General features: G+C 29.1%; 2 protein-coding genes and 1 non-coding gene across 3 annotated transcripts; all 3 read left to right on the plus strand.

The window, feature by feature from the left end:
• Positions 1 to 1,746: 1,746 nt before the first annotated feature.
• Positions 1,747 to 10,294, plus strand: LOC149878323 (xylosyltransferase 1-like). Its single transcript, XM_090073158.1, has 9 exons — positions 1,747 to 1,975; positions 2,721 to 3,092; positions 3,196 to 3,398; positions 3,549 to 3,629; positions 3,923 to 4,139; positions 8,449 to 8,625; positions 8,775 to 9,227; positions 9,320 to 9,473; positions 9,729 to 10,294. Exons 1-9 carry the CDS (start codon positions 1,784 to 1,786, stop codon positions 10,235 to 10,237), a joined length of 2,358 nt encoding a protein of 785 aa, XP_089929284.1. The 5' UTR covers positions 1,747 to 1,783; the 3' UTR covers positions 10,238 to 10,294.
• A 7,869-nt stretch (positions 10,295 to 18,163) lies between these two features.
• Positions 18,164 to 18,234, plus strand: Trnag-gcc (transfer RNA glycine (anticodon GCC)). The gene has a single exon. It is a non-coding gene; the product is annotated as a tRNA-Gly (tRNA).
• Positions 18,235 to 21,429: 3,195 nt separating this feature from the next.
• On the plus strand, positions 21,430 to 26,702 carry LOC149878324 (mitogen-activated protein kinase kinase kinase 3-like). Its single transcript, XM_090073010.1, has 12 exons — positions 21,430 to 21,492; positions 21,645 to 21,773; positions 21,885 to 21,986; positions 22,062 to 22,160; positions 22,238 to 22,315; positions 23,975 to 24,052; positions 24,149 to 24,241; positions 24,548 to 24,676; positions 24,837 to 25,040; positions 25,166 to 25,284; positions 26,016 to 26,180; positions 26,311 to 26,702. Exons 1-12 carry the CDS (start codon positions 21,439 to 21,441, stop codon positions 26,540 to 26,542), a joined length of 1,482 nt encoding a protein of 493 aa, XP_089929136.1. The 5' UTR covers positions 21,430 to 21,438; the 3' UTR covers positions 26,543 to 26,702.
• The last annotated feature ends 116 nt before the right edge of the window (positions 26,703 to 26,818 follow it).

The following is a 26,818-nucleotide window of genomic DNA, read 5'->3' on the forward strand; positions in this document are numbered from 1 at the left end:
CATGAATTGACTTTACCTCTTTTGGCTGAAGCAGCACGGCGTTACCTAGCAATTCCAGCATCTTCGGCCACTTCCAAGAGGGCCTTCTCCGCAGGAGGAAACATAGTCACAGACAAAAGGAGGAAACATAGTCACAGCCGGAAAATGTTGAAAAGTTGCTCTATATCCAACATAACTATGACTTTGTTCAAATCAAGTCTGGAAACTGACCTCAGAAGATGACAAAGATCCTGGTAGGGCATTCACAAAAATTCTAAAGAGAGATCTTAACTTTATCTTAGCATTTAGTAAAATCTTAAGTTTTGCCACTTCCATTTATTGTATCTATGTTTTTTGTTTTAACTTTAAACTTTTAAATTCTTTTCAAACTGAAATTTTGCTCAGTTTAAAAAAATTTTGTAAATTTCCTTCCAGATTTGTTGTCTCAAGAGAGTGATCAAGCCAATTTGTTGAATCTGATGATGTGGTTGAGATTCACCTTAATCCAAGACTGCCAAGTCAGCCGATGTCAACGAGCAAGTAAGGCCTCCTCTAGAATCTCTACTGCTACAACATCTCATGTACCAGGTATTACACCACTGATCACCAGTTCAAGGGGTTCTGCTCCAGCTCCTTTAGCTGGACCATCCAAAGTTCCAACTGATGCACCTTCAACTAGTGACACAAGTAAATGAATTGTTTGACAAAGTTTGTAATTAAAAACTTTTATTTATTGCCAATAAAATTTAGTTAATGTGCATTATAGTACAACAATCACAAATAAAATTAATGAAACACATGCAAATTTTCACTTTAATTTTTATTTGTCTTGTTAAGTCTTGGTAAATAGTTTAATTACGATAAAGTAACCAAAACAATTGTAATGGCCGAGCCCCCCAGCAGAATACTAAATTTCACAATAAGGATTAAGTAGTATGTCTCGTTATGTCTCGTTATGTCTCGTTATGTCCCGTTAAAAAGATGTAAATTCCGGGAACTTGTGAAGCTCCTATTTTGTCTGGGAAATCTCGCCTCGTCTCGGTATCGTCCCGGATTTCGACTGAAAATTTAAAATTTTCTCGATTTTTATCGCTAATCGGGACAGAGCTTTTAGGATCGTCTCGTCTCGTCTCGATTTAGAGAAATAACGAGACGCAAACCCTTACAGGGCACATGCTATCCACCATAATCCATTACTCAATTCAAACCGATATGCAGTAATAAGATAAACACATATTGAGTAATATAACGATGGCTTAGAGTTGAAATATTGCAACTTCAACAAATCATGAGTAGTATATAAAAAAACAAACTTCTGACTGAAAATCCCAAAGGTTAACATCATATAAAATACCTATCGTTATTAAAAAAATTTCTTATAAAAAAAGGTAAATTTTTGTTAAATAAATAAATTTTGTGTTAAATATAAACTTTTGAAGATTTTGTTGTATTGCCTTTAAGAAATAGCTTTAGAGAGATATGCCTTACCCAAAAAACCAAAAAGAAGATCTGTTTTATCAATAACCAGGCAAATAATAGCCGTTTAAACAAATATTATGTTAGTTTAAAGTAACACTCTAACAATCATTTGTATTTTTTATGTGAGTTATGAATGTCTTTTTTTTTTTAAAAAAAATATATATATATAATCAATGCTTCTGTGTTTCTATTTAATGAATTTCGTTTGTTAAACTTCCTAAAACTAAAATCCGTTTAACCAAGGGGAATCACCTTTTCTAATAAAACACGTCGCTCGTATAATACATTAGAACTTAGTCTACTTTTTTGAAATAGCAAATAAATCATGGCTATACGATTAAGTTTTGTTAAAATAATTTTATCGATTGCTCTGTTAATAGCCATTGTGCAAGTTTTAACAATTTACCTTTTCTCCTCAAATTATACTTCCGCCTTAGACGAAAGGACCAGAAAAAGTCAGTATACATTCGATGAAACAGATTTTAATGATGACACAGAAAAACAGCAATTCCACAAGGTTAGCCTGTTTTCTTGTTAACAATCATGTTTTCTATTTTTGCGATTGCTTGTTAGTTTTGTTAGCTTTGTAAATAATCTAACATTTTTATCTTAGAAATGCCTGGACGGTATAATGAATAAGTAAATTTTCTTTTTTAAACTTTTTTAATTTTTTCAATTTTTCAATTTTTGCAATTAAATAGGTTCAAAAACAAAAGTGTTAGCAAAGTCTAAATAATAATCCATATCTTAGTAGAAAATAGTATTCATAGTGAATGCATAGGGTATTTCCTGTGTTTAATTATGCTTTAAAAAAAAAAAAATAACAGTTTAAGAATTGGCAACTTTTCTTTTTTTCTTTTCATTTTTGTACAAAGGTTTTCCAAGCGATCAAGTTACTTTTGTAATCCAGAAAGCATCTAAAGATCTTATTTGGTTTTAAAGTCTAATTCTCCATTTATTAAGAAAACCCATAGTAATTCTCCTTGTATTAGGGAAAAGCATAGTAGTTCTCCTTGTATTAGGGAAAAGCATAATAGTTCTCTTTGTATTAGGGAAAAGCATAGTAGCTCTCCTTATACTAGGGAAAAGCATAGTAGTTCTCTTTGTATTAAGGAAAACCATAGTAATTCTCCTTGTATTAGGGAAAAGCTTAAGAAATTCAATCAAATGCAGTTAGTATATCAGTATAAAAAAAATTTTTATTTTTACTTTTTATTTATACATGTAAAGTAATAGTGACAACATAAATTTTATGTTACTAGATAGTAGATGAAGAAATAACGGAATCTAGAAGTTTACAAGAAAAGTCAACTGGTGGCAAATGTGTTGTAAAGCATAAAGATGCATTATCTGCAATTAAGCGAGCTAAAACAGAAAGTTGTCGAAATGAAATAAATACTATTGCATGTTTAGCTGAGGATGAGAACCTATACTGGACTAATATTACACGACTTTGTCCAGTGGATCGTTCAAAAGGAAGGCCTGCACATAGTGTGGAGCCAAAGGAAGAAGTTGGTCCTCCAATACGTATTATGTATGCAATGGTTGTTCATGGTCGTGCATTTCGGCAAGTTCAGCGATTATTTAAAGCTTTGTTTCACACAAATCACTATTTTTATTTTCATGTAGACTCAGTAAGTTGTTTTTTTGTTTTTTGTTTATCAATAGATAAAAACTAAGATAAAGTTGTTTACTTTATTGTAAGATCCATTTGTTAATAGAAACATTTTTTTTAAGAGATCAGATTACCTTCATCAACAAGTTAAAAAGCTTGCATCACAATTTAAAAATGTAGCTGTAGCACCATGGAGAATGGCTACCATTTGGGGTGGTGCAAGTTTGTTGTCAATGTTACTCAAAATGATGGAGGATACTCTGAAGATCAAGGAATGGAAATGGGACTTTTTTATTAATTTAAGTGCTTCTGACTATCCTGTACAGTACGTTATCTTCTGACTACCTTGTTTATATATATTATGCTTTTTTATACAAAATCCTAAACATTTATTGTTAATGTATCAATAGTAGAAATCATACTATTTTTAGAAGTATCATACTGTTTTTAGAAGTATCATTTTTTTTTAATGTAGAACAGATGAAAAATTATGTTCTTTTTTACGGGCACATCGCGATGAGAATTTTCTAAAGCCACATGGTGGAGCAGTTGAAAAGTAAGTGAGGAATTTTTTTGCAAATAAGTTCACTAGAATTGTCAGTCAATTCAAATAAACCCCAACAGTGCTTTTAACTTTAAAAACATAATGTGTATTGCTGTAAATTTGTAGATGATAGTTTTTTTGCCTAAACCTTTTGTTGAAGAAAACTTAAAAAGTAAACTGTTTTTAGTTGATGTTCATTGATCATTTGTTCACATGATCATAAGATCGTTTAACCTTTCTTAGGCATTTTATTACCATCATTGTATTGAATGATGATTTGATGATTTTTATTTTTTTAAATATAGATTTATTCGTAAGCAAGGTATTTCAAGAACTTTTCTTGAGTGTGATGAGCACATGTGGCGGCTAGGAGAAAGAAAACTTCCAGATTCTATTGATTTTGATGGAGGAAGTGATTGGATAGCTTTAAACAGAAAATTTGTAAACTATGTTACTTTCAGTAAAGATACATTAGTGGAAGGTTTAAAGCATTTTTATCGTTATGCTCTTCTTCCAGCAGAGGTAAAATATTTACTTCAAAATGATATTCTTAAGCATCATTGTCACAATTTTTGTTTTACATGCACTGTAAAATTCATTCTTGTTAAAATTTTTATTATCAGCATTTGTTATTCAAATTTGTTTGTATAAAATTTAAAGCAAGTTTCAAATACTAAGACTGGACTATTTTACATTTTTTAAATGTAATCAACTTAATTGATTGTATAGTAAAGATTTTCTAAGTTATTCTTATGGGGTCAAAACTTAAAATGATTTTTTTTACTGAATAAATGGATGTGATTATGTTTTTGCATTTAGCTCTAGATTCTTTTTACTTTGAAAGCTTTTCCTCAAACCAGGCCCATACTGAATTTCTTTTTATTATACAGCAACTAATTTATTGATTGATAAATTTATTAGTAAATTTAGTTTTAGTAATAAACTAAAAGATTGAATAAGATAAAAATGGATCAAATTAGACAAATTAAGTTATTTAAAGGAAGAAGTTTAAAGTTACTTAAATATTAGAAAAATTATTTAAATACTTTTTAATCCATGTTTTTATTTGATTGTTTTGAAAAACTAGGTAATATTTAATCATAATTTGACAATTTTTATTAAAATAAAAATATTTAATATGTAGAATATTTATTGTTAAAATTCACTGTTTATTTTGATGAAAATAATTTACTACAATTAAAAATGAAAAGTCAATCTCCAGTAAAACAAATGCACATGTGTGTGTATTTTTTTCTGTGGGAGCTCCTGTAGGTGAAGAATTTTCTGATATCCTTTGGCATGAAAAACTCCATCACAAAGTTTTCTTTTCCATGTTTAATTGAGAAACAACATTAAATGAGAAAGCTCCCCAGACTATAACAGTTCCATTTTTAAAGATAGGAGCTATACAGTCTGACACCATTTTTTCATGCAGTAAGCATCACACATTCTATCTTCTGGTACTGAAGATCTTAAATTTGGACTCCATCTATCCACAGCACTTTTTTAAAGTCTTAAATACTTCAATTTTTATGTTACTTAGCCAATTGTAGTCAGTTTTTTTAAAGACATTTTTTTGTTGTAACTCAATTGTAAAGAACATTTTCTCAGAGTCTTCTTTTTACAGTCAGGAGGAAATAAATTTTTCTTTGTCCAGAATTGAAATTTATTTTGATTCAAAGCAAAATAATTCACTTGTCTTCAACTTTCAATGTTATGCAAGGTCTTCCAATTTTTAGTTTTGTTCCTATTAAAATTCACTTCTTTTTATCACATGATTGCATCATGTACAGTAGATCTTGGTATTTTTAGTTTTGTGGCAATTGTACAGACAGAAAGGCTGTCTTGGGAGAGGTTTGCTTTTAGTTTCATTAAGTCTGTAATTGTAAGGTACTATTACATAAAATGTAACTAATATATACACTTAGGTTTAATGAATGTATGTACTCACCTTGATGTTTTCAATAGAAACCAATGTACACAATAAGAGATTATGGCTTATAATATCTTAGAAAAAAGGATCTGAAACCTTGAAAATTCAAGTTGTAACATTTTAAGAAAATCCTAAAAACTAAACTTACAGATGGCAAATTTTTATGATGTCTACTTTGAATTCCAGTAATCAGATTTCAATAATTTTTTTTTTTCTACAAAAATTTCTAAGAACTTTTAAAAAAATTTATGATTTATTTTAAAACATGGTAGAAACTCTTATTATGTTTGTTTGCAAATTTTGTTTTGATTGCTCAAGTATGTGTGTATATGTAAATTGCATGTGTCTATTTAGCATTTAAAAATTGTTAATTATACAATAATCTATTTAAATCAAAAATTTTACTTAAAAAAAATATATTGGTTGGTTGGTTTTTTTGTTTGTTTGTTTGTTTGTTTGTTTGTTTTTTTTAAAAAAAAAGCAAAAAAAAAACAAGACTGTTTTATTTTAAACATCATTAGAAAATACTGAATAAAATAAAGATAAAAATTAAAGTAGATGTTTTTAGAATATTTCTTTAAATGTAAATAGATAAAAACTAATTAGATGATTAGATAATTAAATGTAAATTATAGGAAAAATATAGTTTTTAGTTTAATAAGTTAAAAAAATAAATCTGTTTGAATTTTTATTGATTAATTAAGTCAAAAGAATCCTGAAGAAAGATGATAAGACACCTCTTCCACTTACTTAGATTTTAGAATATGCAGAGAGAAGAAGTTTATTTCTATTTGTAAGTTTTAGTAATGTTTAGGGAAATCAACAGGATTTTATTTAAAATGGCTGAAGTTAAGACTCAATTTAGTCCACAAGAGATAAAAATAGTTTATAAAAATTTAATGCAAAATCTTTTTAGGTAAAGGAAAGTTTCTAAAAATTCGATTGTGAAAACTTTTAAGTATATTTTGAAATTAAGTTATGGTCAAGTCTCCTAAGTGTTATGGCATTTTAAAAGTTCTTTTCTCAATTAGTTTTATTAAGAGTTGGTAACTAAGCATTTTAGACATTATGCCTAGCGTTGCCTTCTATAAAAATAGCAAAAAAGGATTGATTTCTAACCAACTAGAGCTAAAGGAAATCAAACATCTGAAAATTCTTGAGAGATCATTTCTGTTTAAAAAAAAAAGCATTTTTTTGCTTATGCATCTTCAGGTTTTAAAGCAAAATTGAAATTATGTTAACCATATAAAATACACAAATAAAATTTATTTATACAATTAAAATCATAAATCAGAATTGGAACAACCTTTATGCATGCTCTTAGTTAATTAATTGCCCATCACTACTTTGTCATGAATGAGTTTATATGTTTAATTATTTATATGATTACCTATTTCTGCAGATTGATGTTTTTGCCTTTTTCTTTCTGCTTTATTTTGCCTTAACTTCTAGTTTTTCCAACTCTTCCAAGTATTCATTATTAGTTATTACATTTGTATTAATAATTTTTTTTTAGATAGGTCTTTAGTTTCACAAACATATTATGTTCTTCAGTCCAAAATCTTTTTAATTGATATGCAAATGTTCAAGAGTTGAAGTTTTATTGGTTGCATGAAGATTAGGGTTGACTCAAAGAACTTGTAAAATGGACTGTAAAAATGCTTTGCCCCTCCTAAGTGATTGCTAATCTATTGCAACTAAAGTCTGTCTATTAAAAAATCAAAAAAAAAAGTTTGATCTAAAAAAAATAAATGCATAGTACTTTAATTGGATTGCAGTCTTTTCTAGTAGGGCATTAAGTTTGATGTTTTTTTTTGCTTGTACATAATTTTCAAGGGAGTCTTTGATGTATAATTTTTGAAACTTATTTATATATAGCTTCATTTTCTTACTTTAAAAAAAATGCAACTCTTAATGAGGACAAAAGTAATTTTTTATTAATATCTTCATAAAAAGAGTTTTCTTCCAATAGAAAAACTTTGAAGAAGTTTTTAAAAGTTTTTATTGATTTCTTGATAATCTGGTCTTTTAAGGTTTTATGTAGATTTTTTAGGTTTTATGTAGATTTTTTAGGTTTTATGTAGATTTTTAGGTTTTATGTAGATTTTTTAGGTTTTATGTAGATTTTTTAGGTTTTATGTAGATTTTTTAGGTTTTATGTAGATTTTTTAGGTTTTATGTAGATTTTTAGTTAAAATTTTCATTGTAAATGAGCATACATTTGCATGTGTAGAATAAAAATGATTAAGTTGTCTTAGTACTGGCATAAAGTCTTTGTATCTGATTTTAAAATTTTGAAATGGTTAAAATGCAGGTTATGATAAATTACTAATACAAAAATAGGTTTTTGAGGGCATAGCTTTAGTTGTTTTAGTTTCTTTACATTTGAAGTTTGGAAGCACAACTCATCCCTTGAGAGCAAAATGTTAGTAAGTGAGACACAGTTATAGAGATAGTATTAAAAGTTAACTGAAATGTGTTCATCAAAAAGCTTTTTATGTGCCTACAGTATCCAAGTTCTCAGGATTAATTTATTCTATCAAAAATATTTTTGAATGCTGTAAAAATATATACACATTTACTAATCTCAATATTACTTATTTATTTTATAAAATACAAAAAGTTTTTTAACTTATAAAATAACAGTAGGTAATATTGAGATAAGGAAAAAATATGGATTTAGAATTTTACGAGTTTTAAAATAGTATATCTCTATAATTTAATTCTATAATATTTTTTTCTTACTAAATCTGACTCTCAAGGGACAAACCAAAATCTTTTTTTTTTTTTTTTTTTTTTTTTTTGCACATATTTTTTTTCTGTACGTATAGCATTTGTCAAAGCAAAGGTAAAATGGCAGCAGTAGTATTTTTCCTCATTTTAAAATGTTTTTTTTAGTCTTTTTTCCATTCTGTGCTGAGAAACAGTCCTCACTGTGAAACTTATGCAAAAGGAAATCTTCGTTTAACAAATTGGAAGCGCAAACTTGGTTGTCGTTGTCAATATAAACACATTGTTGACTGGTGTGGTTGTTCTCCTAATAATTTTAAAACAGAAGATTTTGTCAGGCTAAAAGTACTTTTTATATATATATTTTTTATCATATTTTCACATCAAAGTAAGAACGCACCATCTTGATTTTACCATTTAAAAAAATCTTTTTATGTTTGTATCTATCTTTTTATATGACTTTATGTTAGTTAGTTACATGACGTTAAATTTAGAGTCAAACATTGAATCATTTTGCACGAAAGTTTGAGCCAATCATTAATCAAGAAATCATCAATTTGCTTGACCAATGGTTGTATGGAGAACTGCAGCATGATTATAAAGGTTTAAATTCTTATTGGGAAAGTTTGTATGATGAAAAAATTGATAAAGTCTCAAAATTTGATATTCCAATGACCTTTTTACAATCATTTGCACGAATTGCTTCAAAATCTTTGTCTGAATTGAGTCAATGTCGCTATACACCCATTTGGAAACCAAAAGAAGCTACCTTGTATAATTTGAATGATAACTTTGAGGGTGTCTTGACAATATTTGATATTAAAGTTGCATCAAGTGCTATTAAAAGAGATTTCATGTCATTAGAGGCATTCTTCAAGCCTAAAAACACAATGATTCTCTTTAATGGAAATCGAACTGAACCAGCTAATAGGTTAAAAGGACTTAGTGTAAGTTGAACTAAAATTTTCTTTATCAATCTGATATCTCTTGTCTTCATTTTCTTGATGCAATTGAATTTTAATTAAAAAAACTTGTTTAGATTGGGACGTCTTGGGATCAAAAAGAGCGCATCTTTCGTAATATAGCTGGTATGATAGGTCCAGATGACAATCCCACGCTTGTGCATCGGTGGGTACATGGTGAGGAATTCCATGTTCGAATTGTTTGGCAAGATCCTTTGAATGTTATTGCTGGTGTGTACATTATCTTAAGTTTTACGATTTTTATTCTCTCTTGAGAATAATTACCCTCTGTAAATTATATAAATGAGGGTAATTATTCTTAAGAAAGAATAAAAATCTGATATGAATATGATATAAATTATGATGTGATGTAAATTTAAATGAAAGTTAGAAAAGGACACATAATGAAGAAATGCACAATAAAATCTATCGCTTATTGTAACTTTCTTTTCCAATGTTATAAAACTTAACTATTTTATTTGTTAGGTATGTACCAAATGAAAGTGGAAAAGAATTGGGTGATTTCGTTTCATAAGCCAACATTTAATAAGCCTCTTAGACCTGGGACATGGGTGGTAAAGATCATGTATAACGATGACGATGTTTTAGGAGAAGTGAAATTTCTTGTGATACCGCAAGCCTTTTTTGATGGCAAATCGGCGCAACTAGAAGATGTGATTGCTACTAATAATGGACCTCCTGCGGGGCTTTACTCAAACGATTTTGTTATAGAGTTTGATCGAGAGGCGAACAATACGTTAGAACGCGTGAAAGAATTTAGCGAGAAAGCTACAAGTACGAGCTTTGAGTTAGACAGTTGGATCGATAAAAATATTCTAAACCATTGGGAACTTATAGCCGTGTGCTCTTTAAACGATAAACAGTTTAAAACATGCGGAGGCATCGAAATATGTTCAGGAACTACTTGGAGTTCAAAATCACCGGATCCGAAATCTGAGATTGGTAAGATAAATCTAAATGGGCGTCTAAGATGAAAATGAAGTGATTAGCTTAGTTTTTGCTTAGGTATGCAATATTTTCGTAGGCTTTTTATACCATTATTTAAGTAAATCAAATATCTAGGTTTATTTTTTAATATGTTGGAAAATAACCGAAGGATTTTTTTTGTTAAAGAGTTTTAAGTTCGAATCTGTTTTGACGTTTTGATGCCATATATATGATTTCAACTTTTAAAACGTTGAATATTTTTATAATGAGTAAGATCTGTTGTGCGTGTGTGCAGAACCGTCAAGTCATATGTATATTGTATTAGCTGCGCGCGATTGCGAGCATGCTAAGTTAGTTTAACTTTACATATAATGATAAAAGAAATATTGTATTGTATGCATTTTAAAGCCGCAACCTAATCTGTTTTTCTGTTGTAGCTTTCTTACAAATTTAAAAGAGAAAATTCGATTTGAAATCTTTATAAGAAAAAAGTTCTTTCACTATTTTTTGTATTTTTGGAAAGAAATTGAATTTAAAAAATCAGTTTTTTCCAATTCTACCTGGCGGTTCGTTGCCGTTTTTTAGCAGTCAATTATCTTATAGTGGGATTATATTTTATAAAATGTTCGACAAATTAATATTTTAGTTAATATTTTCTTATTTATAGTTGTATAAAGACGGTGAACTTTATGAATATTTACCTGAATTATTTATTAAGCTATTTAATTGTATACAATTTAAAAATGAAATTTTTTCATAATATTTATATTTTCCTATCATTCTGAATTGATTTTTGAAAATTAAATGAAATAGCAGTTTATTAAGAATGAACCATTTCAATAGACTGCTGTTTCATTTTTTTTTGCCAAAATAGTTTTACTGATTTTCGCCTTGATTGGCTAAGAAAGACAAAAAAACGAATATGCGTTTAACATAATTGCTTGATATCGCTTGCTGAGTATTAGTTTATTCCATGTCCACTTTTCTGGTCATTTGAATTTGAACCTACGCCAGATGAATGAACATACTTCTCTGTTCCATGTTCCGCTCAAACCCATGGCGTTCTCTACTGCCTATTCATCGTGCAACCGGAATTTTTTGTGGGGGCCTATTTTTTACCGTTGTAAAGAATTATTTCTCCACCTTCATACTTTTAGCTTTTAAAGGTGAAAATATAATGTTGAATATGATATATTGTAAATTATTGTTACATATAATGTAAATAAACCTATTTAATTTAAACGTGGATTTTTAGAATTAATTTAAAGCAAATAATATTTTTTTAAATTTCAGATTAAATCCTTATATCATACCAAGAAATGTTGTGTGTATGCTTGTGATACTAATTATTAAAATGAAAAAAAAAAGGTATATCGAGTGAAGCTTATAAAAAATCTGTATCGATTTCCAAGTGATAGTGTTGAGCGTGAAAAATGGATAAAAGTCCAATTTCTAATTTAGTTGTTACCAATAATACTGTTATCTGTGAGTTACACTGGCCTCCAAATTTTGAAACAATTACAGTACGTGGAGGAAAACGTCGATTAAAAATGTTCCATCTGTTAGGCTGGGAGTATCCTTATCTTAGATTCCGACTGCTAATCCAACTCAAAGAATCGTATCATAAGATTTTTAAGTGGCTTCCATAAGAAGTTTAAGTTTTAAGCATTAGAAATACATTAAATGATGAGTGAGATGAAAATCTTAGCTTTGAAACATTTCAAATTCGGGTTAAGTGTCTCTAGTTTTTAACAGTCAATCGAATGATAACTGTTGACAATTTGTCTAACTTTCATAAGATACTTTGGTTTTTAAGTTCCATAAAAATAGACAATAAAAAAGAAGAAGTTATGCAACGTATTTCAGTTATGGGACCAAAAATAATTAGAGATTTAATTTATACATCAGACATAGTTAAATGCTCTTTTGTATATTTTTCATCATCAAGAGCATTATATAATCGTATGAGAATGATTTTGTGGTATGGCTCGTAAAATGGCAGGTTCACAAGGTAAATGTTTTAAACAGCTTTCTAAAGATACTGCAACTTATACACATCAAACTTGTTATGACATGGTAGATTTATGTAGACATTTACTTAACACTACTCAAAATTATATTCTTCTTTGTTAATTTACATTACCATGGAAATTACCATAATCACCATGGAAATCACCAGGAAAAAGAGTAGTATACTTCATCATGCTTGATTTTCAACATTGAAAAATTACTTATCAAACATGCATCTTTACTTTTGACAATTTTAATGTGATCATCATTGTGCATAATGCCAATGTAAATTGTCTGAAGACAGTTGTGAAGTTCTTGATAACTTGCAAGATCTGAAATCTTCTATTACTAAAGATGTTAAAATGTCACTTGTTCAAAATGCTGGCACGATGTTACACGAAATTATGAAGAAAGAAGTGAATTTGAACTTTTAGATCAAACAACATTCTAATATTAGAAATATGGTCAATTTTTTAAATTTTTTGGATTGTGGTGGATCAAAAATAATTCTTGCCAACGGACATTCTTTTATTTCATGATTTTTCAAATAATTAAAGATCATGTCTGCAGAAATTTTTTAAATAATTTTTTTATGATAATATCAGAATGCTATTTATTGGATATGGAAAAATATAATTGTATGATACTCACGGTCGTTCATAAGCGACAAGTTATTATACGCAAGCGCAGTAGTAACTTTAAAAATAGTCAAATTTTAATAATGGCTACGGTCCATAGCAACGAATTTTTTTATTTAGTTGACTGATCACTTATATATGTTTCCATATAAATCAACATTTTAAACTCTTTTTAAAACTGAAATCATAATAAGCATATCTCAGTTGCATAAGATAATGATTCAAATAAGATAAAGATTATATCAAAAAGTTTAAAGTTGCGCTTTTCGAAATAAATTAACATTCTTGAATATGCTGATTTGTTCACACTTTTAAAAACACATAATCTAATTTTCTGAGCGTAGAAATAAAGTAATTATTTTTTTAAAATTTAGATGAGTTTTTATAGCATTTAACACTTTTATCAGATCTTAGCACTCCATTTTTTCTTCTTGTAAATAAACATATAAACACCCACACAGATATATATGTACACACAGATACATTACATACATACATTACATTACATACATACATTTTTTCTTTTACATTTTGATACTTTTTACCTTCTGAATTGGGTTTGATTGCTACTCGTTTGCTTAGGCAAACCAATAGCAAGAATTGTTAAGTTTTTCATGTGTTTTTTTTTTTTTTTAATTTTAATTACTTCTCTTCTCACTCCTTACTCTTGCAGGTTTATTTACTTTTGCTTTGTATTCATATTTGGTTTCTTTATTGTTTACTATTACAATAAAAATTTGTGTGCTGTTTTAGGATCAAGGACATATATTGATGCAATGTTTTCAGCTGTTTGGCAATTTTTTACTGATCAACTCTAAAGATTTAATTTTTTAAAATTAGCTTGAAGCTTCCTTGAGTTGAAATTTTGTTCAAATTAGATTAAAAATGTGCTGTAAACAGAGTGGTTAGTTTTTTCTTTAACACTTTCAACATTTTTCACTGTATTATGTGATTAGCCTATATATATATATATATATATATATATATATATATATATATATATATATATATATATATATATATATATATATATACATAAATGGCTAATAGATAAAATTTTGGCTTATATCTATTGTGTTAAAAGATAAACTTGTTTTATCATGTTTATATATACAAATATATTTTAGAAATATTCATTCTGTTACGAAGGTCCGTAGCCATTTTGAAAGTTCTAAAATTTTCATAATCCAATTGCGCTTGCGCACAATAACCTGTCTCTTATTAAGAGAGTTTGAACGACCGTGTACTGAGCATCATTTTTTTATGATAATAATCTAGGGAGCAACATTTTTTTTAAAAAAAATTATGTGCTACTGTCACACAAAGATCTGGCAAAGAACCTGCGTTAAATGATATGGTTGTAAAAATATTACAATAGTTTATAAAAGTTTCATTTAGTTGTAGTGCTTTTTTTTCTATTTTTAAACAAAATTCAACTTATGTTTTTTGTTTGGTTACCATTTTCAAATCATTGTAAGAAAATATCAATTTTGTTGTTTCAGACAGTAAATTCTAATATGGGTGAAATTATAATTATATAAACGTTAAGTTTTAAACTAAAAAATTTTTCAATGCATTTTATCTACTTTTTTCATTACTTTAGGTAATTCCTTTTTTTTTTATTTCATATAAAAAAAAAATTAATAGGTTATACATTTAAAATACGTTTTAGTTTTTAAAAATTAATTTTTGTTAAAGTTATTTCTTTTTTGGCGTAAAAAAGTAGGCCCTCGCAAAAAAATCTGGTTGTGTGATGAATAGGCCTGTAATAGAGAACGCCATGACTGAAACCTCTTCACTAAATTTGAAAGATGGAAAAGCTCGTTTTATTTGCTAGATTACTTTATCTCTTGTTATTACATATATCTTATCAATCTCTTGAAATATTAAAAGTGTTGTGACCAAAACTAAAAATTGTAACTAACTTAACTGAAAAAACCGTACTTAAAATTAGTAGACTAACTTTTTAGCTTAGCTAAATTTAGTCGACTAACATTTCAGTCAAACTAAATATAATTGGCTAACTTTTTAGTCTAACTAAATTTAGTCGACTAACAATTTAGTTTAACTAAGATTAGTCGACTGACATTTTAGCGCAACTAATATTAGACAACTAACTTTGTAGTCCAACTAAATCTTGTTTTATTCAACTAATTTTAGTTTGACTAAAAAGTTAGTCGACTAAATTTAATTAGATTAAATTCTCAGTTGACTAATTTTAGTTCGACTAAAACTAACCTTAACTCCTATTCCTAAATACTAATCAAAATGATAAGATAAAAATATAAAAATTCAGAAAAAATCAGTAAATTATTATAAGGTTGTTAGTCGCTTTAATATGATATCCAGCAACAAAAGTAGTATGTGTAAATTGCTGAATCCATGATGGCATCATGTAATTTAATTATCATTCTTTACCAAACTTTAGAATTCTACGTGGTCTTGGTATTACATTGTAAATAACAGTTCACATAATTGTATGGTGTTATGCAACGATGTCGTTAATCCAAAGCATCGTTTGGAAATATTTATAGTTCAAGTTGAGCGCTGTATTAACAAATATTTATATTTGCTATTATATTAAAGTATTCACTATAAAATAGTGACCTAATGGAATATTTTACAGGACCAGACCCTAAAAGTTCATTTTGTAATATGTTAAATTTGCCGCTTGATTCATTTTTGAAATACATTTATTAAAATAAAATAACATACAAAGGCATTTTTAAAAGTGTGTTTACATAGGGAATTTTATTTGGCAACACCACTAAGCGATGTAATTTCATTTGGCAACACCACTAATATCTAAGATTGGACCCAGTATCTCTCCCCTCAGATACTGGGTCCAATCTTAGATATTGGGTCTCTACCTTAAATATTTTCCTATCTTTCTATTTCCTATCTTAGATACTGGGTCACTTGGTGAAGATCCAAGCTTTAACTTTAATTTCAAAACTGCAAAGTTGCCATATTTTAAGAATTCAAAAAAAACTAAAACAACTTTTAAAATTGTTGGTTCATAAAAAATAAACTGACACAACTGACACAATCGCAAGAGAACTGACACAATCGCATAAGGTGGATAGAGGCACAACAAGCTTCATAAAACAAAGCATTAAATAAAAATGTTTCTTTTTTTTTTATAGTTTTTATGGTTTTTATCGTAGAGCCTTTTTAGGTTCAAAAATGAAGAGTCCGTGGAAAAAAAGGGCAGGATAACCAGCTCTGATAGAGAAAGGCCGGTTTACAATCCAGTTTTTCAATGCGATACTTTATTCTGTTACTTAATCAATTGAGATTTTTTGCCAATGATTGCATTACTTTTCCTTTTAGTAAAATACCAAGCACTTTCAATTTGACAATTTTCATCCAAGATTGTATATTTAAAGTAAATGTTAGGGTGTGTATGTGTGAGTGTGTGTGTGTTGTGTGTGTATATATATATATTGAATTGCTAAAATGAGGAGAGTGACCTTTTACAAAATAATTTAATAAATATAGTACAAATGAAGATACAATCAAGGTCACTTAAAAATAGTTTAAAACTAATCTTAACTAAATAATTATATATATATATGCATATATATATTGAATGTATTTAAATATTATAATTTAAAAAATTGTTTATTTATAAACTTGATTATCTTATAGTTATTGTGATTAAAACTTTTGATTTATCTTCTAACCTTTAAATAGCCTTTTCTTTTCACCATTTCTGTTTTATTATTAAATCAATATCTTGCATGAATGTTTTCAAGCTGTTTAACGTAAAAACCTTTATACGAAATTACTGTAATGATGTGTGCTAAAATAAGTGAAATTTACATTATTTATATTATACTGCATCCAAACCTTATACAGTAGAAATTGCTACTGTAAGAGTTAGGTTGTAGCAAATGCAATTCTAATTGCACCATATTTATTGATGTTTTTACAAAAACATCAACATAATTTGTTGTAATAGCAAACGTACGTTTGCTATTACAACAATTATTTTAACTATACGTATTGTAATAGTAGCACAATAAAAAACTACCATAAACGCAAGAAATTTGCGAAAATATATCTTGTAAACCTTTGGTTTCGCTTCTAAAATCATTATGAAAAAATCATTATGAAAAAATCATTATGAAAAACGCAGAAAACAGTCAAAGACGTAATGATTATGGCAAAACGACATTCGGCCAAAACTCTGTAGCCACCACAATCGGGCAAGTGTTAGCCCAATAACAAATGCTGTCGCAGTGGCATACAACTACTCGCCAGAAGCTTGCCTGACTCGCGTCAGTACTGGCCTTTTACTAACATAGACAAAATGGCGTGCGAAGATTCGCCGGAATTCTGGCCCAGAGTCGTGTGCTGTCTAGGATCCTCGAGGATGTATGAATACAAGAAATTTTCATGTAAAACTCCTATCTGAAAAATATGGCCACAAAGCTTTTAAAGCAACTTTGCCACGTACTCGATTTCTTCTTCTTTGCAGAAGAAGAATCACACAAAGAAGAAAACCGTTATTTATCATCAACTCTTCATAAAGCTGCTAAACAAAGTGATGGGAAGAAAAAGTCAGAGGAGATTTTTTGCTGCAATCCAAATAAATGTGGAGTTGATATGTTAGATTCAATGTGTCGACAAATGTGAACAAAATCTGCGTGCAGACGTTGGCCGCTGTTTTGGACTTGAACGGAGTAAATGGATCATTTTTAAGAAAGCTAATAGAACAAAAAAATTATAGACAAAAGTTTCTTTACACTTTATTTGAACAGCTAAGAGAATCAAATATTTCTTAAATCAGTTTACAATCATCAACGCGTTTGAGATGTCAGATCAAAACAGACTGCAAACATAAACTCATATCAACAGTATGTGCAAGCTGTAAGAAACCTGTTAGTGGAAATTGTTTGTCAAATATATGCACACAGTGCAAATAACCTGTCTGCTAGTGACAAAACTTTCAGTTACTAAACTACGTAAAGGCAAACTAGCACAGCAGATTTTGGGTTAGAAACGAATTTAAAACGAGCTTGGTTTTCTTAAAAAACTCATTTCATACCAATATGTAAAGGAAAATACTTACCTACGAAAAACTTACCTACGAAAAAATTAAGAATTAATTTTTACTTTTCAGTTCCTAATTCTTCGATAGAAGATGTCGAATAGGAGTTTAGCCGACAAAGTACATGCTTAACTAGTTTAAAAAACAAAAAGTGGATTAGTCATGTTGTTACATAGTATCATGCAAAAATCTGTTGATCGAGACAAAATATTTGCTTTGTTTAATATTAAATTTACAATTTATATATTTTGTAATCATGATTCATGTATGCATTGTTGGTTCAGTGGTAGAATTCTCGCCTGCCACGCGGGAGACCGGGGTTCGATTCCCCGACAATGCAGCTCTATTTTGTTTCTAAAATTTTGTTGGGAGAAAAGATATATTTTTAAACTGAAAAGAAAACATGCGTGGAATTTTTATTTTCCGAATATCACATAAGAAAAGTCAAAAAACTTACATTTGGGGGAACAATAGAGGTTTAATGCAAAACTTTTGTGTGTAGTTTTATTGATTCTGTACCACTCTATTACTAAAAGTTTCTCAAGATCAAAAGAGAGAAAAAGTACATAAAATGCAATTTGGAAACATGTTTACAAGTAAGCTAAAATGTTTTACAGTCAACTAAAATTATTTGAATTTCATCAACATCATTCAATGTAATAAAATCTTCAGATTCGTCCCTGAACTCTTTGTAAAAATAAGTTTCTTATCGAAAAATAATAGTACGAATAGTTTCTTCAGATTTTGAGGCTTCTAATACACAAGTTTCTTATAAAAAAAAGTTTCTTATAAAAAAAAAAAAAAACGTGTATAGCGCACGGTACTGAAAAGCTCTACGATAGTTCAACCAACATAATTAGCTCTGACTGACTATGATTTGGTGCCTTCATTTTAAACTCTAACAAGCTCTTACATGGTCCTCAGATTTTTTTGTCATCCAGGAAATTACTCATAACCAAAACAAATGAGTTCTAAGCTTTGGATTCGGCTTCAGCCATTGATTCGAATTCAGTCATTTATTTGACAAAATAAGGATCTTTCAGGAGTTGCTTAACCCTTTCATGCGCTGGGTTGTTATATAACAACAAATTAATCTAAGCTTCCCCAATTCAAATGGTGCATTCTAACCGATTGAAAACACTATTATTTTAAAAATGAGAGTTGAAAAAGGCTGTAGAAAAAGTCTACTTTAACATTTCATAGCACCGCTGTCATTTTGTAGATGATTTTTTATGAGTTATGTTAGTTGTGGAAAAATAATTGGTGCATGAAAGGTTTAATCTGTGATCCATAAAAAAAACCGGCTTGTAATTCCAGTCTCGGTTAAATGAGTATGATGCGGTCTCGGCTAAATAAAGTTTGTAACATTTTTTTTGAACCGACTTTCAGCTCTTCCCGCACTGGCTAAACGTTTTGTGATCAATGGTCTTGCTTGTCACAACTGTCCCAGAGACAAATAAAACCAGGGAACTTTGTTTACTCTCCTTGTTGACCTAGAAGAAAGTCAATCATTTTCAAAGCAACACAAATGACCAAGTTGTGGTCTTGATAATTGATTTTTTCCATGACCTTAGAAACATCTGTTTTTTTTTCTTTTAAGCTGTAGAATGTGCAATAGGAATAGATCCGTACTTGTTACCGTTTTGAAGCGAAATAGACTTTAAACTTGAGTCTACAAAAAGGCTCCAATCACTTGGTGGTAGTTTTTTAAACCCATCTGTTACAAAATACCACTAACCTCGTTACAAAAAAATCCTTCTCTTGAGAAAAATACAGTAGCAGATTCTTTTCTCGGGTACGATAGAAAGTGATATTGGTTTCTGAAATAAACAAATTTTATTCTAAATTTTATTCAATATGCTAAATTTCCAGACGCTTCTTTCGGTAAGTTCAGATCTCTAACTAAGTCATTTAGTTCTATATGATTAAATGGTTGAGGTTCTGAAAGGCTACATTTGTAGTCTGGATCAGAGTATTCAACTAAAGTATTTTGTGCAGGTTCACAGAGATTTAGATTATCAGAGGATTTAGATGTGCTGGGTAGCACCATACATAGTAGCCGAGAGAAATTTCGAGCCCCGGGGAAGTTTTCTTAAGAGGCCCACATTATGATCAATTATATACCCAGGACCAAAAGAAGCGTGCTCTGGTCATTGAAAATTAAAAATAAAAGTTAATTAAATCTTTTAAAAGTCAAAACTATTTAAATCTTTTGAGAATTATTTAAAAAAATTTTTTTGTACACACGGGGCCCCGGGAATCTTCCCCGTCCACCCCCCCTCTCGGCGGCCATGGGTAGCACACTGCGTCAAGATTTTAATTGAGGTCGTTGTGCAGAAGACGGACCATAGCCGTAGACATACAACCCATTTCTGGCATACAATATGAGGAACCCATGGCTTGTTTGATTACACAATTTTATTTTAAAGTAAAAATTTAGATTAAAACAAAAAAAATCATAGAAAACAAACTTTTTTTCTTTTTCTTTTGTTGACCAGCGTAATTATCAACATTACCAGGAAAGTTGTTCTAACGGTGTGCATGAAAGTTGTTTACAAAGTTTAATTACTTAAGTTTTTTTGTTTTTTTTTTTACTTGTAAATAAGGATACGACAAATAGGTTTTTTTTATATACTATAAATCTCTTTGTTATTTAATGATTTTTTTATATTTACTTGTTTTTTATATTTACTTTTGTTTGACCTCCCTAAAGGTAGGATAATTCATTCTCATATGGCCATGTTTTAGCAATGAAAAATGAACGGCCATATTATTTAAAGTTACTAATAAAGAAAAACTAGTTTACTTCTGGAATAAAATATTTCATAGGTAAAATTTTTGCATGTAAGAAAATTAACTTTCAATAAAACTATATTAAAAATATGAAACTTCTCAGGTCTCATCTACATGATTTAATATGGTCTCTAATTGAACTAAAATTTTCTATACAATTCAAGACATCTGTTATGCCTACATCTTTCTATTTTGAAAACTTACCACTGCTTCTACTGAAATCTTTTCATTAAAAATTCTCAAGTTATATGAGTTGAAAGACTAACCTGTAAACGACAAATCACTACCCTGTGCGTTACCCTTTAAGTATTGCGATTAACTAATTGAAACTAATAATTGATTCATCAAATTATCTAACACATAACCATTTTAATTAACTCATAGCAATTCTGCTCATTTTATGATCATCGCCATTCATTTATATCCATCATAGCTAATTGCTATCACAACTAATAATGCAAACAAATAATACAGTAACAAAATAGATCTTAGATTAATAAAAATGGTTTACAAAAAACCATTGAGGTTATTTTTTAAAAAAGTAAATTTTTATGAAAGAATTCTTACAAATAAAATTTAACAAATTTTTTCTATTTAAAATTTTTTTATTACTCCAATTAAAAGTCCTTAGGGAGTTCCTTTCCTTTTTTATTGGGTAAAATATTTTTGTAATTTGTTTGTATAGTTTTTAAAGCGTGACAATTTTTCCAATTAAAGTAAGGCTTTATGCTCTTCTATATCTGACTTTGACATGGATAGAATCAGCAAGTTAGACGAAGACTTTGTTTCAATATACAGCCCAAGGGTAGTTATTTAAAGGTTTTATTTCAAAGTGAATGTTTTTGGCGTTTATTTCAGTTGTAAACCTGTGTTAAAATTACCAATTTCGCTGTCATTTTCAAATATTCAAAAAAAGGTTTATTTTTTTAAATCGTTTTAAATATCTTTCAAATTAAGACCAAAGAGAGGAAAGATATACTACGAACAACCTTAAGCCAAGCTTTGATAGACGCAGTAAAGGAAAACGATATTGGGCTAGTAAAGCAACTATTACAATACGGTGCCAACATCAACGCTAAGGATGAGGTTTTTCCAGCTACTTTTTTCTTTTTTTTCTCATCTTTGCTTTTAAATTGAATTTTAAATTTTGTTTCCTTGGTGCCACAACTCATTATCATAACAATAAGCTATACTTAGTGTGGATGCACCCCCCTGCATTGGGCAACTATTTATAACAAACCTGAGTTGGTCCACTCTTTGTTGAATGATGGAAATTGCAACATCAACTCTGTAGACAAGGTCAGTTCAATTGCAGATAAACTCATGGGGTTTAATCATCTTCTCCAGAGAGAGTGAAATGAACTTTGTTTTTAGAACCAGTATACCTCTCTACATTTATCAATTAAGTATGGTCACAAGCAAGTACTTCAGCTTTTGCTAAATTATGGAGCGGATCTTGATTTCAAAACAAAGGTGTTCTGTTATTAAAATATTTAAATTTTAACAACAACATGAAACAAAATTTTAATCTAGTCTTGGTAAAATTTTAGGGAGGGCGTATCGCTGAAGATATTGCCATTTCTGGAGATAGTTGGGATATTGTTGCAATGCTTCAAGCCGCTCGCAAGGTAAAACTCAATTTTTTGAAGAAAAAAAAAAGACAACGAAAATTGGCTTAAATGGTAAGATTAGTTTGGTTAACATTATTTATGATTAATTATTATTAATTATTATTTATCATTATTAATTACTTACATAAAATTACTCATGATTTTGATTACTTTTAAAGTGAAGATCAGTAACATTATAGTGTGCGTTACGTTTATAATGTTATTTTTAGTAATATTTAAAGATTTGCTAACAGTTTTCAATAAGTTTTGCTTAATGACGTAAATCACTACGAGTTCATCTCATTTGCAGGGTGGCGCCGGTAAATTAGAACAAATACAATACGAAACAAAACATCATTTTATAAAACAAATACTTACTTTATTTATATTTTCAAACATGTAAAACAAAGTTTACCCATAGCTCAACATGACCATTCTCAGCAGTTATGACGGTTTTTAAACAGGATCTTTATTCGCCACCGGTCTTAATGTGTTCTTGATCATATGACTCATCTCGTCAACAGCAGTTATCTTGACTACATTTATGGTAATACAAAAATTTATGGTAATAAAAAAAAAAGTAGCTGGCATGGTTGACCTCTGCCTCAACTACTTCCATCATGTAATAGTCGAGCGGGTTGCTGTCTGGTTAGCTAGGGGACAACAATTTAGGTGGCTAGTCGAATGAAAAAATTCTTCATAACCCAGGCCTTACATCACAGCAATTAAGGCCTTAAATCGCAGCGAAGGGCATATTTTTGTGTGAGGTTTTAAACGTCTCAGGAGCGTCTTAAACCTTCTTTACTTAGTAAACCATGCTCTTTTGTAGCTATAGGAACTCGATAATTTTCTTAGGTGTTCTTCCGTCACGAAGTGCGACAATAATGACAGCTCTCTTATCATATTCAATGGAAATTCTTATGTTTACGTTTATATATATATATATATATATATATATATATATATATATATATATAAAATCAATATCACATACAGATCTCAATATAAGATTTTATTTGATCTATTTGATAACAAAGTTCGTCCTTACTTACTAGTGCTACTCAGTACTTTATGGGTGTTGTAAATTATGATACCTTTTAAGACAATCTTCGTTAATTATACACCCAAGGTAAGTTAGACAGCATAGGAAAGTTATTATGGGACATTTTTAGAAATTAAAATTTTTACGGGAAAAAATCTATTTTAAAAAAGAATAAAGTTGGGCATTGTTGACATTGCAATTTTAAAATGTTCTCATGTTTAATTTTAGGCACTTTTCTATACTTTGAATTTTTACTCCACTGACCATACATGAATTAAATTCCAAAAAATTGATTTTGGCAAAAAATGATAAGTACTGTTATTTTCGTCGATCAAACAAATGAAGCAGTCCTAAATATATAATGGTATGAGTATCCTAAGCATCAAAAAGTCAAAATAAATTAGGATCTTATAGCTGAAAGGTAGAAAAATTGTATAACAACCCCTAAGTCTTATTAGACAAAGTTTAGTGTAAGTCTTATTGAACGAAATTTAGTATAAGTCTTATTAAAAGAAATTTAGTATAAATTTTTGGGCTGATATTTGTATATTAACATCAACTTCTCTTTCATTTATTTTTGTTTTTGCTACGCAGTGCTCTTTAATATTTATGAATCTTAAACAAACTTCCTACAGAATATAAAGAATAAACATCATGATATACCTCGTAAATGGGAACTTGGGAAGTTGCTCGGTTGCGGTGCATTTGGTCAGGTAATTACAATTCTCTCTCAAGTTGCATAAAAATGATGGACTATTTTTCATAAATATATATGTTTTTATGCGTAATTGATTACACCTCTAATTTAGGTTTACCTTGGTAAAAACAAGGGGAATGGTAAAGAGCTTGCTGTTAAGAGAATTTACACACGTTATGAACAAGGACTTAATGTTGTTCATAAGGTACTTTGTTTTTATTCTGTTTCTATAGCAGGAATTAAATTACTAAAACTGCTACATATTACTACAACTGTCATTACTACAACCTAATAGAACTACGTGAATCATTTTACACTATTCAATGAAACCATGAAAGTAACTTCACCACTACCCCGCATCTTTCCTTCCCCCCGTATAAATGCAAAAGGCTGAAGTTTTAAAAATCAAAATTTCTTTAAAATTTGCAAGAGTGTAATGTTTGAAAAAGAAATAAGTGTAAAATTTGTTAAACATTTTTAATTCAACTTTTAAAGATATATTTCTATTTAGCAAATAGAAGAGCTTGACAATGAGATCGGAGTCTTAAGTAACTTAAATCATGTGAATATTTTAAGATACTATGGATTCGAGAAATCCAACTACTCTTCTATGTTTATTTTCATGGAGTACCTTCCTGGAGTAAGTTAACATTAGTATTTGATTAACGATGACGTAGTTCATGATAACATAGTTTCAAGGAGAAACTCTTTAAGCTGCAGTCTTTTTATTGCAACAAATTTTATAACGACAATATCTCTAACAAAAAAGATGAATAAAATAAACTACACTTTGATTATAGGGAAGTATGCGGGATCTCGTCCAAAGTGCTGGCGGCTTGTGTGAGGCTCGATTGCGGCTGTATACCCATCAAATTTTAGAAGGTTTATCGTATCTCCATAAAAATATGGTCATACATCGAGATATAAAAGGAGCAAATATCTTACTTGATGCAAAACAAACAACCATTAAACTTGCTGATTTTGGGCTATCAATGAAGATTGAGGCATTGATTATAGTTTTTTTAAACCGGTTCATAAAAAAATCGATAATAATGTAAAAGCGATATCGATTTACTCCATAAACTGTTGAAGATTTTAATTTATAAATTTATAACTTTTTTATCTTTAGAGATGCAGTACATTATCCAGCAATCTAAAAACTGTAATTGGAAGTCCGTATTGGATGGCTCCAGAAGTCATTAAAGCAACCCCGTGTAAAAAAGGATATGGTAGAAGAGCTGATATTTGGTCAGCGTTACTCAAAAAATAATTTGATTTTAAAATTTCTTACTTTAGTAAGGACAAACGGACAGTTTAGTAAAAATGCCCCATCAGGCTGCTTCATAAAAGTTATCAGTCTTATAAAATAAATAGTTTCTGATAAAAAAGTTTAAGAAATAAATGTTCTGATAAAAAAATGAATAAAATAAATGTTGCGATAAAAAAAATTTATAAAATGTTCTTCTTCTGATAAAAGTGTATCCTAGGTTTTTCACAATAGTTAAATACGTTCATCGGCATCGACTAAAAGTATTATTAATGTAATTTTGCAAATACTAAGATTTATCTATTAAAAACAGTAAAATACTAAGAGATTTATCTATTAAAACTATCGTATAAAACTATCGTATAAAACGGCGACGAATGGACATCGATGGACTGTAAATGTTCCAACTTTTGTTTGACAATGTTATTTTCTTTTTAATGTAAAAAAAATGCCTTGAGAAAAATTATTAAACAACAACAAAAAATGGTTTCAAATAAAACGTTACACAAAAAAATACAAAACAGTGTAAAATGTATCTTCTTTGATTTTGATTGCTTTTGACAAAATATTTAGAAATGTTTTTTTTCCTGTTTCTTCGCCTAAATTAAACTCTAGTGAAATTTCTTTTATTCTTTGTGTTATTCCTTTTGCTATTAAGTGTTATTCTTCTTACTATTTACAATTTTTGTAATACAATTTTAAACTATTTCAGGAGTCTCGGCTGTACTGTAATTGAAATGTATACAACTGCGCCCCCATTCAGCTGGATGGAGCCGATGTCAGCCCTTTATAATATAGGCTCAGGAAGGAAGGAACCAGATATTCCTGAAAACATGTCTCCTCTGTTGAAAGATTTTCTCGTTCAATGTTTTAAAAGGTCTTCCTTATAAAACAAATCTTTTTAATTCTGTAAAACAAATTTGTAAACAACAAAAGTTTTTCATAAAGATAAAAATTACCATAAAGAATTATCCAGTGAAAAAAACGACATTGATTTTTTAATTTAGAGATCCCAGAAGTCGACCGTCCGCAGATGATCTACTGAATCATCCGTTTATCAAAGCTGCGAGGAAAACCTCTGATAGTGACTCTGTGTGCTCAAGATTAAATAGGATGAGAAGAAATAAAATAATTCGACTGATTGCGAATCCGATCAATTCAGTTTCAGTGTATATTTCAAGCTGTTGGAAAACAAGCAATCTTGGATTTCAAACAAATCATGGATTTCAAACATTTTGAACTTTAAAAAAGCATTCAAAATCCATAGGGTCTTCTTCGAAAGATTTTTTTTGTTTATTCCTAGATTTGTAAATAGCCAAATATTTCAAAACACCGTTCATTGTATATATTTGCATTGTAAATTGATCGCTATATACATTGTTGGTATTTCGTTTGTAAACAAAACCAAATAAAAAAGATAAAATTTAATAGAATTTTTTATTCATATCAATATTTTATTCATAATCATTTTATTGCTAAAAGTTTTGAATGCCATTATGCAAATGCTATTATGTT

Source organism: Hydra viridissima, unplaced genomic scaffold (assembly GCF_058129835.1).
Source record: "Hydra viridissima isolate aposymbiotic clone 2 unplaced genomic scaffold, HvirCarnegie_v1 scaffold_15, whole genome shotgun sequence".
NCBI classification, from domain to species: domain Eukaryota; kingdom Metazoa; phylum Cnidaria; class Hydrozoa; order Anthoathecata; family Hydridae; genus Hydra; species Hydra viridissima.